The sequence below is a fragment of the Pleuronectes platessa genome, chromosome 5 (assembly GCF_947347685.1).
Source record: "Pleuronectes platessa chromosome 5, fPlePla1.1, whole genome shotgun sequence".
NCBI classification, from domain to species: domain Eukaryota; kingdom Metazoa; phylum Chordata; class Actinopteri; order Pleuronectiformes; family Pleuronectidae; genus Pleuronectes; species Pleuronectes platessa.
The window spans coordinates 23060429-23076766 of NC_070630.1; the positions used below are offsets into that span (position 1 = coordinate 23060429).

The following is a 16338-nucleotide window of genomic DNA, read 5'->3' on the forward strand; positions in this document are numbered from 1 at the left end:
TTGAACTGTGCAGTTCCAACTTCAGATTGTCTCTTTGATGTCTGCAGTGGTAATTGATTCGTAGAGTTATGTGTTGTATAATTGTAGGGTTTCTTTATTTGTGTTTTTTTATTTATTTTTTTCATTATTTATTATATTCGATTTAGTTTTACTAAACTTTAGTGTTGATCATTAATTTTATTTTATAACTCATTATGTATTGCTTTTTACCTTTACTGAAAATGTATTTAATGTAGCACTTTGTAATTTGTTATTGTGGTTTTTGGTGTAAATCTTTAAATCATACATCTACATATTTTTTATGTCTTTTATTATCTAAACTTCATTTTAGAGTCTCTAAATCCAAATGTTGAACTGATTTCCAATTATTTTTATTTTGAATAAAGTTTGATTGATATATTAAGTAGGCACAAAGGATGCATGAATTGCTAATCGAATCCATATCAAGCTTTTCTCTTTGAATTTGCAAATGTTAAGTAAATTTTAAACCTCCATCAAAAGTTCATTTTAAGGCTTGAAAGAAAACGGTAGCAGTAGTGTGCTAACACATTCTCAACTAAAGCTTTGCATAACATATGATTCCTAATCATTTGGGCAAAAAACGACTCAACTCAAGTTCTGCTTACTTTTTTTCACACCTTCTTCAAGGATATAATGATAATTTTCTTATGCTACTGATGTAGTCCTGACAACAGCTGTAGAACATTCACATCAACTGACTAATCTCCATGACAACTGAGCAGATGATGAACATATGACACTGTTGCCAACCTTGGAAAAAACTAGTATGGTAATAACTTTTTTTTAACTCAAGAACTTTCAGTATTTTCTTTTAAAAGTTTGACTTTTGGCAAAGATAAGATACATTTGCTTGTGCATGGAGCATTCAATTCAGAACTTTATTCAATTAAGCCACACAGGAGGCTCCTTACGAATTTAACCACCTGATAATAAGTAATAATATTCCATTTCCAAACAGGTTTGCGGTATAACACATTTCAAGCTCATAAAAATGCTAATCACTCCCTGAAATAATAACATTATTTTGAGTGTCACTCATTATCTATTTTATTAAATTGTCATCCCATGCAAATTGAAATTCTAGCTTATAATTAGTTAGAACACATGACAGTTAATATGCAATTACCATATTTGTGCTGCAGACTTAAACACAGACGAGGCGTGATTTAGAAAGTGATGGAAGGAGCTGTCGCAGCATTGCAGAGGTGTCAGAGGAATGGAGTCCCTCCACAGGGGACACATTTATCACATGTATCAGCTGTTGGCCCCAGTGCGCACCACACTTCAGAGGAGCCACACGCACGACCTGATCTCCGTTCAGCCACGCAGACGGCAGACCAGAATAAGGATGAACTGCTTTTGTCTTACTTGAAGCGGTCTTGCATTGGCATACGGTTGTCACGGTAACAAGCCTCCCAGGGACAGTTCCTTTAGTGTGTAATTAACCGGTATCAACCAGTAACCACACGCCGCTCATTAGACAGGTATGTTTATCAGACAGCAGAATTTACCATGAAAAGCAGAAGACAGAAACATGTGGCCCTCGTTGGTCCAGCCAGCTCATTAGTGGTGATCCAAGCAGATCTGGCAGGAAGGAGCGAATGCTTGCCACTGACTTATTGAAGCTTCAAACGTGGCCCCTACAAAGCTGTGACCAAGTATTTTCGAACCTGGGTAAGACTTGCTATGTGTGTCTTGATGTCACATGTGTGGTGATGTCCACACACCCTCAATATTTAGTCAGACTCTTTTATAAAAGGAACAGCTCATGCAGCAGGTGTCATTCTATTTAAAGGGAGACGTGACATGGAGTAAGTGCATCTCCATTTTTATGCCTAAACAATTCTGACATTACAAGGAATAGTTCATCATTGTACTTATACTCCTTTTTGCTAGGAGTTAGATTAATGCAGGAAACCGTTACCTCTTAAAATATAGTATGTTCATAACATTAGTAATCAGTGAGCATCAAAAGTGCTAATCAAAACAAGCTGGCAATCGTGTTTTGAAACTTGTTCCAGTGGATACAGAGAGTATTATAATCAACAAACTTTAATCTCATATTTACTCTACTTCAATCTCTGTTTTGGCCTCCACCAACTCTTTGGAAAAATGTCTAGATCATCTGCTGGCAGTGTTGTACAGGTAGTGCATTGTGGACAAGGTTGATGAGAAGAATTAGACTGAACCAAAACAGAAAAACTGAAAGAGCTGAAAAACACTAAAATGCTCTATAGAGTGAATGGCATTTGAAGGTTGAGTGATCATTCTCTGAGGAGTGTGTCACTACATGCAAAACCTTTCAAAAACAATCTTCTTATATACAGTGTAGTCTTGATCATTTATTGAAAAATAATTGAGAGTTGGAAAATCTTGCATCCAATTTTTTATTTTCACAGACTAAATGAAATGGAAATTTTTATAAAACAATATTAAGCAGAACTCACGTAAAGCAGATAAGCTCTAAATTTACAGTGACAGTTTCTACTGAACCTCTTCCAGCTCAACTTACATGAGGATGAAACTTTCAATTCACTGTCTTTTCAGTTAATTCAGTATTTGGATCGTAGTGGTGATCTCTCCAGACCAGCAGCCCAGAGTTAAATTAGCCTTTGGCTTATGTTTCCATAGTAACAATCATTAGTAATATATAGATTGACCCTTGGCTGCTGGTACAGTTGAGAAAAGACACTGGGAAAGATCCACATTTAATTTGTGGACAGGCAAACATTCAAGCCTATCTGCATTTGCTGGTGTTGACACGTATGCGTGTGCATTTTTTTTACAAGGGACTGTTAACAGAAGTTGACAGAATGACTTTATTTAAGGAGCGTGAGGTCAGCACGCCATCCAATAATAGTTGTGCCGCAGGCTCAAAAGGATAAACTGGACACCTCTCGTTCTTGAGACGAAAACTCATCTACAAAGTGTTTGAGCAGCTGGGGACTGCTGCAGGTTGTGTGAGATGGTGGATCTGATCTGCTCAGGAGCATTATACCAACACAATGAGAAGCTGTCTGAGATTCTTCACTGTCTCTGAAATGACGACGCTCAAAGCTGCTGTGACAACACCAGAGAAAGTTTAGGTTCATGTAATAAGCTCAACAACAGCGCCTGATACATTTCCATTACGGTGGTACCTCTGCTTACTAGTGCACAGAGTGGCTGTGATCTACAATGTGTTTAACCATGCCCATGATTACAATGAGACAGCTGCTATAGATCAGATTTCCAAAAATAGCACAAGAGAATTTAAATTATATGAAACTATGAATTTAAAGCACATTACCATTCATGTAATTGAACATTATAATGGAATCAATTGGCTGTCAGTATTCTTGAGTCTGTCAGTCAGGCTGACTTTGATTTAACAGAATAACATTATTTCTAACTTAGATTTTCAGATTGCTCCCTGTAGATATCTTTCAGCTCTGCTGGGAGCCTGAGTGACGCAGGCCTGCTACATTGCCGTAATTGTTTTGACTTTGTTTAATTACTGACTCGATCAGCATGACCCAGAAAAGGTCTGGTAATTCATTGCGGCCAATGCAGGCCTGCATGTCAGCTGGAAATCAATGGACTTTGATTTGGTAGACAGATTCAGACACCCTGTGAAGGTTGTTGGAGAATGTTTAGTGACATGTATGTGTTTTTTTTTAGGTTAATCTGGATACAGTAATTTTTTTATTAGAAGCTGCGAGGATATACAAAGCAATACTTCAATGTTTCATGAAAAACGTCTCAAACAAATTTTGCTTCAAGGACATTACGTAAAGTAAGAGTACTTCCCTATGAAAGAGATTAATTCAGAAATTGGGGGGGAAATCCTTTAAAGCTGCGTTGTTTTATTGTTTTAGCCACTAGGGGGCGGTAAAGCAACCTGTAAACACAATACAGGTAGATTCATGTAGATTCATGCTGCACAACATCAGGAGAATATCTCCTCTTCTCACTAAGAAGGCGGTGCAGGTTCTGCTCCAGGCCCCGGTCATCTCACACCTAGACTGTTGTAATTCGCTCCTGGCAGGTCTACCTGCTAGTGCCATCCGACCTCTGCAGCTCTTCCAGAATGAAACAGCTCGACTGGTCTTTAACCTAAATTCACTCACACTACTCCGCTTCTACGCTCCATTCACTGGTTACCAGTGGCTGCCCGCATCTGTTTCAAAACATAGGTACTTGCGTACCGTGCTGCGAAGGAATCGGGTCCAGTCTACATCCAGGACATGGTCTAACCTTACACCACAGCCCGTTGACTCTGCTCTGAATCTGCCAATCAGCTTGTTGCTCCCTTGCTGAGAACTGTTTGCTGTCCTGGTTCCTAAATGGTGGAACGAGCTCCCCAATGACATCAGGACCGCAGAGAGTCTACACATCTTCCGCTGCAAACTAAAAACACATCTTAACCGACTATACCTTGTATAAAAAAAAATTGTACAAAAATAAAAAATAAAAATCTTTTGTTTAAAAGAAATATGTTGTAGCACTTAAATGGCATTTACTTATAGCACATTGTAGTTTGGCTTTCTTGAAGAACATTGTACTTTCTTGGTTCTTGTTGTTCTGGGTTTGTACCCTCATGTTTGAATGCACTTATTGTAAGTCGCTTTGGATAAAAGCCTTTTTTGGTCTAGACCCTCTGACTTTCAAATTTAGTCAGGTGTGCATTTTCCGTGGATTGCAACATAGCGCATTTGATCTGTTCGTGCAGCCTCAGGGCGGCAGTATGTCTTTCAACCACCTGGGGGCAGCCTGATAACATCGACACAGAAGAAGAAGATTTGCAATATTTAGATTAATGTTTCTGTCGACCTGACAACTGTAAATGCTATATTTAGTCTCCCTTTAGCTCCGTTTTCGTCTCCACTAACTGCTTAGAAAGAAGTCTTGGTCCTTAGTGGCTGACTTTGGCTCTGCCTGGTTCTTTGCAGAGAGTGTACAGAGGGCTTACAAGAGATGCTGGACTGGGATTTGATGAGTCAGAAAACCAACACACTGAGCTCAAAGTGCCTTCGTAGAATTTAGAACAGCAAACTTGACTCATAATTCCCTGTGTGTTCATCAATGTGTGTGACCACTTTCACACTGATCAATGGCAATGTGAAAACATTTCTCCAAATATTTTTCACATGAATATTATTGATAATGATATTTTTATAGAATCTGAACCAGTGCAGTGGTTATGGATCAATTATTGTTATGAAAAGAAGTTTAATGAGGAGACAGCAGAGTAAGAATGGAACAGGGAGAGAGATAGATTTTAGAAATGACTCATCTCCAGGCTCATTACTGGAGCGTGTGTGTGTGTTCTTGTACTTATACCTTAGTGAGGACCATTTTATTTTTGGTAAAGGAGGATATTTTGGCCAGTCCTCACTTTCTGAAAGGGCTATTTGAGAGTTAAGACTTGTTAGGGTTAAAATTAGGGTTTGGGTTATGGTAAGGGTCAGGCATTTAGTTTGGATGGTTACGGTTAGGGTAAGGGGTTGGGGAATGTATTGTGCCATTTAGTTTTCTCACTAAGACAGAAGTGTGTATCTTTGTGTGTGAGTGAGTGTGAGACAGGCTTGAGGCAGGACACTGGCCTTACTATTGACTCCCACAGGAGGACCCTAATGACAAACATCCTGCTTCGTGGTGCAGTGGATGCTCCATGCATCACATCTGCTTCTTATTCTCACCCTGCTTACTCTTACTCACTCCTTCTCCTGAGAAAAACTCGGCATCTCAACCAAACACACGCATGCACACACATTCGTTATTAAAAAATAAATAAAAAGGACAAGCTCGCAGATACAGTATGTATCCTGCTCGTTGCTACAGACAAAGCAGTGCACCCCCCCTCAACATCCTGGCTGATAATGAATGGTTCCCTGAATGAGTGCGTGAGTGTTTTTTCTGAACATGAATTATTCAGTGGGGTGTTTATGTTGTAAAGGAAGTAAGATTTAGAATGCTTCAACAAGTCTGCATCCGTGTCAAGCCGTCCAGAAGATAGACGCACAGTAACACTAAAAACACAGCCGTTAGTTCCCTACCCCCCCACTGAAAATGAAGTGTTTAACCTTGTGAACACGTCCAAATGTATTTTTATGTGAAAATCTATCATGAGTGAAATACCTAGTCAAGTTAATTCATTCATTCACCTTGGAGCTGCAATGGGCCAAAACAATATCATACCCTTTTTCACCAGGATGGTTCAGGGGCCGCTTTGGAGCCAGTCCCTCATCTTGAAGCAGTTCTTTGTGTTTTGACGGCCAAAATGATGGCTCTCGGCCAGAAATACTGGTTTGACTCTGGCACTTCGTCCAGAGGAAATAACTGCTTTATGTCAAATTTGCTAAGTTAGCAACGTCAGAGCTAACTTAGCAAACTTAAGTAGTGAATTCTGCAAGTTAAATTAGCTAAGTTAGCAGCATTGCAGCGAACATAGCAATCGTATTCTGCAATCTAAATCAGCTAAGTTTCCTAAGTTACCTACGTGAGCGCTAACTTAGCAAACGGAGCTAATGTATTCTGCAAGTTAAATTAGCCAAGTTTGCTAAGTTAGCTACTTTAAAGATGGTGATTGGGACCAATCTGAAATATACACAATATTAGCTGTTGTATAAAGTAGTCAAGTTGAAGATCCATGCTAGAGAGCAATATATTAAACACTTGAACATTCTGATATATTGACCTGTAGGTGATTGTACAATTTACCCATCTTCTTCTCTGTCTTTGAAGCCGATTCTAGCTTCAAACATTTGCGTGAATTATTCCTCCATTACCTGTTGCTATTACAGGAGCTGTGGCATAACAGAAAACAAGCAGAGGTGTTGCTGATCAGCAGGCGACCCAGATCCTTCATTCACCTATGGGAGCTGTTACCCTGTCAATGCATGCACAATGCGTCATGCGATCTATGTTTGTGTTCCCTCGGGCCATTATCGTTGCCTGTGTTGTGTGGCGAGCTGTCATTGCAGTGACTTGTTTAGCCAAGAGCCTGCAGGCTGCTGATGCTTGACTGTGAATGTGTGTGTTTGGCTTTCCCTCGTTTTCCCCCTCAGTCTTCAGACATGAGAAGAGGAAGCTTCACTGAATCATTGCTGTTGTCTGCTATGTCAAATACGAACGTGATCATGTGTTGTGTTGGGTCTGAGTCTTGAAATAAAGTCTATGATCTATACACCAAAAAACACATTACTGGTAAGGGATAAAAAACTGATTCGTGACCAAAAGTTTAGGTGTTTCAAGTTTTAAACATTATACGGAAACGGGGACATAGCCTGCTGTCTGCAAGAAAAAATGAGTTAGAGACCCCAAGGTTTAGCCGAGGATATGCACACAAAAGAGGAGCTATGCTACATTAGTGGCACTGCTCTAGTTATAATCTTCCATTAATTTAATGTTGCCTATGTCTAAAAGCAACATGATGATAATAGACTTACCGATTTCATCTCTTTTCATCTTCCTCGTGTCGAAGAAGCAGAGCCTGTAACCACTACAACACTGCCCCCCAAAGGTGGTTTATCATAGTACAGCAAAAAAAATAGAGAAACTTCAGCTTGTCTCAATTCAAAAGCATCTTTTTTTTATATCTGAAAACACTACAAATATTCCATCTTAAGTTAAACCATACAGAGTGACAAAAACAAACCATATGTACAGTGCATTTCTTCCGTCAAGTAAATCTACATCATCGACTGTGTAGGAACTCCTTCTTCGTTATGGAGCCACAACAAACAAACACTTTAGTTCAATCTTTCAAGTGGGTTCCAGGTACATTTCGATACTCGAGACCACGTCGGCGAGAGCGAGTCAAGTTCAGCCCAAACAGCCCAAAAAAACAAAAAAGCAACAGTCTCCCACTCAGTCCCCTGCAGGGTGAGTCATCCGACCAAACCAGTGAGGTGCTTCTCCTCAGTGTGGCGTCGGGGGGGTTGGAGGGGCTCCAGCAGGGAGGGGTCCCCACCAAAATGAAGCATAGTCTTATTGTGCAGTAATAACATGTTTGATATGACCGGATATAGTTAAGGTTTATTCTAAAAGATAATTTATTCTTGTGTAAAGTTTCTCTATTAGATTCATATTTAGCCCTCTTATTATTGTAGACTTCTAATGATGTCGTTTTGTAGCACACGTCATTTGACTGTTTTGACTTTGTTATGAAGCATTTAGATTTTTTTCTCCTCACCTTTTTAACATGTGTGATGACCTGAGCTGCTGCACACGACCGCCCATGCAGGGATAAATAGAGTACCGACTGAAGTGAATTATTACTTTCACTATGTATTGTTTTACATTATCCCAACATAAAGCATTTAAAAAAGACCAGTGTAGTTGTTATTGTTTTTATCTTGCTGATGTGTAAAATGAGGACAGTAGAAGTAAGATAGAAAAGGTTCCACTGTGACCATGTGGCCTGGGTTTAAGATTTAAAACACTTAAATCTGTGACTTTATCCAGGCCTGAGATCAGATCATGATGTTATTGATCAGAGTTTAATTGCAGAATAGATGATTTCTGGTTGGGTTGTATTGGGCAGAGACGCTTCACAGCCTCCTGATCCTCTCTCCAGCTCATGTTTCTCCTCTTCTTTGGATGGACCACGCACCGTCTCTCAAGGAGTTGAGCCTGAGTCGTCCCCTCTTTTGCCCGAGCCTCCCTTGGTTTTCTCATCTGGTGCCTCCACTGTGCCGCTGTCCGACTCCTCCTCTATGGCGAGGCGCGTGTCCGCGGAGGAGCACAGGGAGCTGACGCTACTCTGCTCCGTGCACGCCAGCGGAGAGGGCGGCGCGTCCTCGCAGTGCAGGTGTCCGAAGTGGTTGCCGTGGTTACCATAGAAGGGCAGGGACACGTTCATGGAGCGCAGTCCCGCCGCGGCGGGGACGGGGAAGGTGAGGCTGTGCTTCTTCGGCAGCGCGCCCCACTCCCGCTGCTCCTCCTCGTGCACGAGGCGCGTGAAGATGTTGATCCTCCTCTTCTCGCGCCGCTTGGAGCGGAAGTACCCGAGCATGATGCCGCAGAGGAAGACCCCGTAGAAACACATGACGATCAGGATGTACAGGTACGCGTTCCCGCCGCTCTTGTCCGCCTGGGAGATGGCGCTGCTCTGCGTCTGCGGGACGAGGTGTTTCTGGGACGCTGTGGAGTTTTCCAGATGCTCCATTTTGTTAGGTGCAAACTTCGTGGATGGTTTTAAAGTTGCGCTGAAAGATATAGAGGCAAATCCATTAGAATGAGGACCTTGGTTCACTTTTACGCACGCTTTACGCACAAGGACATTATTCCAAATTTTGGGTTAGGGTTAGTTTTTTTTTGTTGTGTTATTCGTTATTTACAAAGTGCTGAAATATCATAAAAACACACGTTTACAGTCACTATACATCTACAGCTGTGACATCACATGTTGAAGATTTTTCAACCTTCATTTTTAGATGATGATGACATTTATCCACTGACGGCAAAATGACAAAAAATATTGTATTCCACACACACATATGCACACAAACACACACACGTGCTAACACACACAGTTAAGGAACTGTTTATAATTTTAAAATGAAATTTAGGAAGGAGAGAATAAAGTTAGAAAAAAAAAATACTCAAATAAAGAACTTCGTATTTTCACATATACGATTATATTATATATACTATTTACTATCTTATGTCGTAATTTTTTGTTAATGTACTTAAAGTGTAAAACTTCCCAGTAGTCTAAAAAAGTTACTAAAAGTTTACCCAAAACACATGAGTCTATACAAACTAAATCCAATAGTCTATAAACAACAGTAATGTTGTGATGTGTCAACTCACCAAAGCGAGGAGCAAGTCTCTGGTTCAGCTTCTTTCTTCTTGCAGCTCTTCTGGAGTTTGGCAGCACTAACAAATGGATCAAGTTATTTATACAGAGAGCCTGGATGGTCATCACGAGTCACGTGACGGGGACTGATCGTAAGATGAGTCCTGTAGCTGTGGAAGCCCCGAAGGAACTCATCATATAAAGAAACATCACTGACACCTCTGGGGGATTCTTAATACAAACAACTAAATACATAGGTTTGTTTAACATACTAACTTTTTAAAGAAGTATTACACCATATCTAGAGTCCAACAGAAAAAGTTTTTGTGGGATGCAATGGAAAAATACATTTGACAAAGAACAACTATTTAGAATCTGATCCTAAAAAGGAATTAAAAATGTTTTAGGATGCTTGTGCACACATAGGACCAGTCTCCCTATTCTCCGTCAAGCCACTGCATGTCATTTAAAATCTTCTCTCCTCATCTCATCACACAGGATTTTTCAATTTGCTTGCAAATGAACCTAAGACCATATGAATCAAATCATGATGGACAGACTACAATCAAGAAGAAAATGATTTATTTTCTGACAACCACTGCAAACAACACCAATGTGATGCAGAGAGAGAGGCAGGTATACCTTAATTCCAAGAGGAAAACTGCATCTGTACCAGTAAATATTCTGACCATTTACTGTAGGTCTGCAGAAGCAACCAGAGCCTTTAGAGAAGGATAGTGCCAACACAACAATGCACACATAAGTGAATGTATTCATGCATAATGCAAAAGTATAAAGTAAAAGTACTTGTTCCCTTGTTACTGAAATGATTTTATACTAAATTAGTCTCAATGTGTTGGCAGCATTTTACTGTTGGGGCTGCTTGATTTATGTATTAATTTATGTTCATTTTGATAGTTCAGGGTAGAGTGGTATTATAGTGACTGATGGGTGTTTTTCTGCAATCTTTTGTTGTGTAATTTGTGTGATAAAGATGCGAGGATAATTTTTATGATAACAACTCAGACATGACAAGTGGCTCCAGCCACTGCCAAACAGGCTCTGCAAGTATAGTGGAGTTTAAAGTTACAATATCTCCCTCTGAAATGTAGTCAAGCTGAATATATAATGTTAAACGAGTATTTCAAGTACTCGAACCGGCATTAACTGATTTTTCACTCGCATTGGAATCAGACCAGTCGGCAGGGTGAACAGCAAACAGATGCTAACACATATAGCAGCCTTGAAGCAACATTATCCTTCTGTTATTAACAATCGTTTGTGTTTATTATGAAATTTACTCTCACAAGATTTGTAATTCATTGGGGGGGATTTAGATTTCTAAATTCATGTCAAATCAACACAACAAATAATTTTTGAATTTATTGTTAATTGTTTATATTGTGATTATATATTGTGATATGGAGCCCCGTAACGGTGGCAGAGAATAAAAGCCAAATAACAAATAACACCTTCATTTAGAGTCATGTTTCTGGCCAGGGGGTGATAGTCAAATATTTCATCTCTTTTAGCTCCATTTTCGGTCTCCACCAACTTTTGGCGATAGATCTTTCTCTAACTATCAAATGCTCCATTATGTTCATCGGCTAGTTACCGTTTTTTACTTATTTTCCACCACAGCAAAACGATGCGTTAAATCGCAGATTATGGAAACAAAGGATTTTAAAACAGTGATGCTTCACACTCTTAGTGAGCGTGTATGGCAGCTAGCAGGTAGTTAGCATAGCCATGCAGTGTGTAACCTATGGATTGTATAAAGATAAGATGTAGCCGTGGTGGCTCTGGTTTAACAGCACCGTGGTGAGCAGCTGACACCAAGAAGGGTTCTCAGTGTTTGTGTTTTCTAAAAGACGTCACCGTGCGGAGAAGAGGTGAAAATTAGAACGTCGGCCTGGGTGTCGTGTTTACATCACTGGAGCCGTGGGACTTTATTAATGTTGTGATGGTCTGGTGTGATTAGGAGGAACCAGTAAACCACTACATTCTTATACAGAAGATGTAGTGGGGATTCAGTGTCTTATTGCTTTACATTAAATAATTTTATATTGATTCAATTAAAGTGTTTATTTTTTCACCATATGAATAGCACTGGTATAATATCATCTCTAAATGACTGATTTAATTCAATAGCCTGACTGAACTGCACCCTTTCCACCAGGCAGCCGGGGACGAGTATTATTCACCCCTCAAAACTGTAATGAGTGGTGAGCATCAGTGGTTATTTTGAATTAGGTCATTGTTATTGAATCAGTGAGGGCGGACTTCACTCTTAAGTGTGTGATCAGGCATGAATGAATGTCATCATCTGTCTGCCTTCACATACTAAATGTGATCACCACTTTGTTTTTCACTCATTTGACTCAGTGACTGTGGCAGAAATATAAAACAATGAAACACTCCTGTTTGTAGACCAAACACAATCTTTATTTACTTCATTTGAGTATTTTACAAAAGCAAAATTACAAATAAATAGTTGGATGCACTTATGTTACAAGGCAGGTTCTCAATACAGAGAGCGGGTGAAACTTCAAAATGGTCCAAGGTCATGAAGTTAAAATAAAGGAGGGACTTGTGTTTCCACTGCTGATCGCTGCTCAATATACTACACATGTAGCATATGCACAGTTAAAGAAAAACTTCAAATTAAAAGTCAGTAAGGAATTAGAAAAGCACAATATATTATGAGGGATGCTGGAGCCATGTTTGTGCTGTGTATCGACTTAAGCAGTCACACTGTCATACAAATGCAGATCACTAAAGGTCCAGTATGTAAGATTTGAATATAAATAAATCCTAGTGAGGTTCTCACTAGCGTGTGTTCACCTAAATTGTAGTATTGTTTTCTTTACCCCTTGAATGGGCCCTGTGTATTTAACAGTAGTCCAAAAATGGACAAACGTAACACCTGTGGGCTGCCACAGGTTCTCCTTCGTGTTTGGAAGGGGAGGGTGAGCTGAGGGGTATTCAGCTGCAACATGCAACTCCACCACTAGATCTCACTAAATTCTACACACTGGACCTTTATATAGCTAACAAAGGTTTAAACCGCTGATGACAGTTTTGCAAAACAAATGTTAGCATTACACACAGACATGTAAAAGTGTGATAATTTCCCAGCTGATGCCCCCATGTTCACTGAGAACGTTTTCACACCGTATCTGTAATCAACTGCCTCACTTGGGACAGAGATGATACATTTTCATATTGCACTATGATTTATCAAAGATGACAATGTTTACACAATCATTTCAACTGTGTATTCCTATGCACACAAACCTGTGCACCTCATAGAAAAGTATACCTTCATTGTAGGAAAACTCCGTAGACTAAACAACTTCTTTGTTTCTTTTAAAAAAAATCAGCCTATAAGGTGCAATTTTTTAATTTTCCTCAAAAAGGAGCAACAGCTACATTGTTAATAATGAAAAATAAAAACTGCAGTGTCTTACCAGCCTGCTCTCATTTGCACTCAAATGACTTTTGTGCTTTTGGTATCAAGATGTGCTGATGTTAGAGACGTCCCACGAGTGTGGGAGTCAAAGTCTGACGGCGGGTGGCAGACAAAATAAACAACAGAAAACAAAACGTGTTTTTAAAAAAAATGAACAAAAATAATAAGAATCAAGAGTTAACCGTCTCCTAACCTGCAGGAAAGACTAAAAGAAAGAGTGGAGAAGGTTTATGATAAAAAGGAAACATTTTGAGACTAATCGAGTGTCATGGACGAGCACAAAGTTACAACGTAACAGTCCCGTCTGACCGACCGGAGCTTCTGCTGCGGCTCTCGAGAAGGAGTTCAACAGACGACATCAGCTCACACATGATCTGTTTCATAACTCACATCTGGAACAATAAGATCTCCACACAGAGGTCACACACCTGGATGAAAAAAAGGGGGAAAGCAGCAGCGGACAGGGATTCTTTTTATTTTTCAGCCTGCTTTTAAGTTGCAAATTCAAATAAGTGCACAGTAAAGGGGGAAACTGCAACGTCATATCCTTATCCTTCTTTCTTTAGATCTAAATAATATTAAGATTTAGCACGGTTTAAGGTCACTGTGGCTCTTTTACTGGTGGAATAGGGAGCAGAGGGGGGAAGTGAGAGAGCAGTGGAAGTTTTTCTCAGTCAAGTGTTGGTCTGTGCTTTGAGAATCAACAACGACGTGCCTATCATTGCCATCATTTCCCACCGTACATTCTCTCAATGTCATCCTGGTAGTGGGTTTTCAGCTCCTTGCGTTTGAGTTTGAATGCGTCAGTTACTAATCCAGTCTCAGGAGTCCAAGGCTCTGGACTCAGACAGATCTTGCGAGGAATCTCAAAGCGCTCGAGCTGGGCTGCAACAGGAGAAAATGGAACATCAGCACAAATGGAGATGAAATGTCGGACAGTTCTAAGAACTTCAAGTTGTAGTTATAGCTTGCATCTCAACCTCTGATCAAGTCTTTGAGCCCTTCTTACCAGTGAGAGCAGCCTCAGTGATGACCTTGAGGACCAGCTCCTCCATGGCCTTGCTGTTGCACAGCTCCTCTCGAGATCCTCGGATACCATACTGGTCAGCCAGAGCCAGAAAGTGCTTCTGATTGGGCACCACAAAGCCAATCACATATGTCTCATCACTGCAGAGCGGGAAGGGGAGAGGGGACGAGATGTCAAACACAGTCTTTATAAAGACACAATGGTCTCCAGCAAGTCAAAGTCAAGCCTAATTTGGTGATGGAGCACAAACACGTGCAAATACAGTACATGCAATACAGAGAAGCAACCGTCAACGCTTCACCAAGTGAGACACTCACCCTTATAAAGGAAAGCAAACACATGCCTGAACAGTGAGAACAACTCACAACCTCTACATTTTTTTTTAAACAATATGTTGCACTATGACACTGAACCAAATAAACATCTCAGGCTGAACAAATATGTTGAGATTCTGAGTCAGAAAGTTCAAGCACCTTTGGTTTCCAGTGTGAACTGCTTACTGAGGTACCAAGTAGGGTAGAGGGCAGCATCAGCTTGAAAACCAGTTATAATGTTAACATCTTACTATCATGCACGGTATCTCTGTCTGTGATCATGTAAAGTATGTATTCACCTTTCTCAATCTACCTCAACTTGGCAGATGCTGGGAGCCAACAGAAATGCAGTGGTCCCATTGGACACAATATAAAGCAATTTTGAATAAACAGGTGAACGGTGCTCAGTAGCAGGACACTTCGACGTAACTGACTGTGCCCAGTCTGTAAAAGTGCAGCCATTGGTCCAAGCATGATTCGTCCAGAGATTAAGCTGCCGCTAAAAAATATCGCCCCCTTCATCGATTGTGTTGGTGTGAAAGCTCTGCACATTAAAAATGTTTTATCACAACTGATATATTACGACTATCCACATGGGGAACATGCTTCTGGTGGTAGTCACTTAATAGATATTTCTGCACGGCTGCTGATTCTGATAATTCACGGTTAAATCTGTAGGCTTTGTCCCAAAGGCAAAGATTTTATACTTGAAATAATAGACAGGATATTTAAAGTGATAAAGATAATGGCTGATGATTTTTGGGCCATTAGAGGACAGAGGAAAACCAAGTTGATATAGGTACTGTATTAGAAAACAGTTAGCTGGACAGTGACTGTAGAAGTTTTGAACTTAACTCTTAGGCTTTAATGAACACGTTGAATGCATTTTCACCGCCAAAAAACATTTGCAAAGCTTTTTTTTTCTGTTTTGAAACCTGCATAATTTACATTTATATTTACAGCAGCCTGTCTTTCCTGACTTTGGAGCGAAATATAATGGAGGGAATCAACCTTTACTGTTATGAGGAATGGTTCGTTCTTGTCACAGGAAAGGACTGTGTTGAAGTTTTTGTTTGGAACTGTTTCAATGTCAGTTACTCTCTGCTCTACGTGCAGCCCTGTAGCTCAAGATGTCTGTCAAATGAAATCATTTTCTGACAAACATTTCAAGGCTGATTCATGGTCCCAAATAACATCTGACACTTGGTAGTACAGATTCTACAGCAGTAGCCTTTGCACTAAGCTTGTCCCGGTTTTGTTGTGAATGGCCACGGGCTGTTGATTGATGAAAGTTGTGTGAGTAAATTCAAAAATTCTGAAGTGTCCTTGGGCAAAGAAACTGAGCACCAAGTGGCCCTCTGATGGCTGTGCTAACAGTGTATGAGTGGCAGATGATAGTGCTATGTATAGATGTACTGTATGAATGTGTGGGGGAATATGACTTGTACTGTAAAGCGCTTTGACTGGTTGATAAGACCAGATAAGTGCGATATAAATACAGGCTATTTACCATTTAAAACGTTTTGCCTGCTTCTTCCAACAGTCCAGGGACATTAAGGTTAGATTAATTGACGACTCGAAAAAGCCAGTAGCTGGTGGAGGTTGTGTGTCTCTGTATGTCAGCCTTGTTACTGACTGAGAGCTTGTGCAGGGTGTATCCTGCCTCTCGCCCAATGACAGCTGGGGTTTGCTCCCTGCGACCCTCAAAGGATGTGCAGTA

The 16338-nt window shown here is 40.2% G+C and overlaps 2 protein-coding genes and 1 long non-coding RNA gene across 5 annotated transcripts in view; 1 reads left to right on the forward strand and 2 right to left on the reverse strand.

Moving 5' to 3' along the window:
- Window positions 1-7568: 7568 nt before the first annotated feature.
- Window positions 7569-9874, reverse strand: kcne4 (potassium voltage-gated channel, Isk-related family, member 4). Its single transcript, XM_053423704.1, has 2 exons — window positions 9820-9874; window positions 7569-9212 (listed from the first exon to the last, which is right to left on the reverse strand). The coding sequence occupies exon 2, from the start codon at window positions 9170-9172 to the stop codon at window positions 8624-8626; it is 549 nt and encodes a 182-aa protein (XP_053279679.1). The 5' UTR covers window positions 9173-9212; window positions 9820-9874; the 3' UTR covers window positions 7569-8623.
- Window positions 8905-12703, forward strand: LOC128440861 (uncharacterized). Its single transcript, XR_008338587.1, has 3 exons — window positions 8905-9070; window positions 9865-10062; window positions 10304-12703. It is a non-coding gene; the product is annotated as an uncharacterized LOC128440861 (long non-coding RNA).
- Window positions 12229-16338, reverse strand: part of acsl3a (acyl-CoA synthetase long chain family member 3a) — a 33393-nt gene continuing 29283 nt past the window's right edge. For all 3 annotated transcript variants that reach the window (XM_053423703.1, XM_053423701.1, XM_053423702.1), the window contains exons 14-15: window positions 14287-14444; window positions 12229-14162 (exon numbers count right to left, since the gene is read on the reverse strand). In XM_053423703.1, the coding sequence (XP_053279678.1) occupies window positions 14005-14162; window positions 14287-14444 (316 nt within the window). In that variant the 3' untranslated portion in view covers window positions 12229-14004. The remainder of the gene's footprint in view (window positions 14163-14286; window positions 14445-16338) is intronic.

Excerpts from the sequence above, each read along its gene's own strand:
- kcne4 (XM_053423704.1), bottom strand. The coding sequence starts at position 9,172 with ATGGAGCATCTGGAAAACTCCACAGCGTCCCAGAAACACCTCGTCCCG.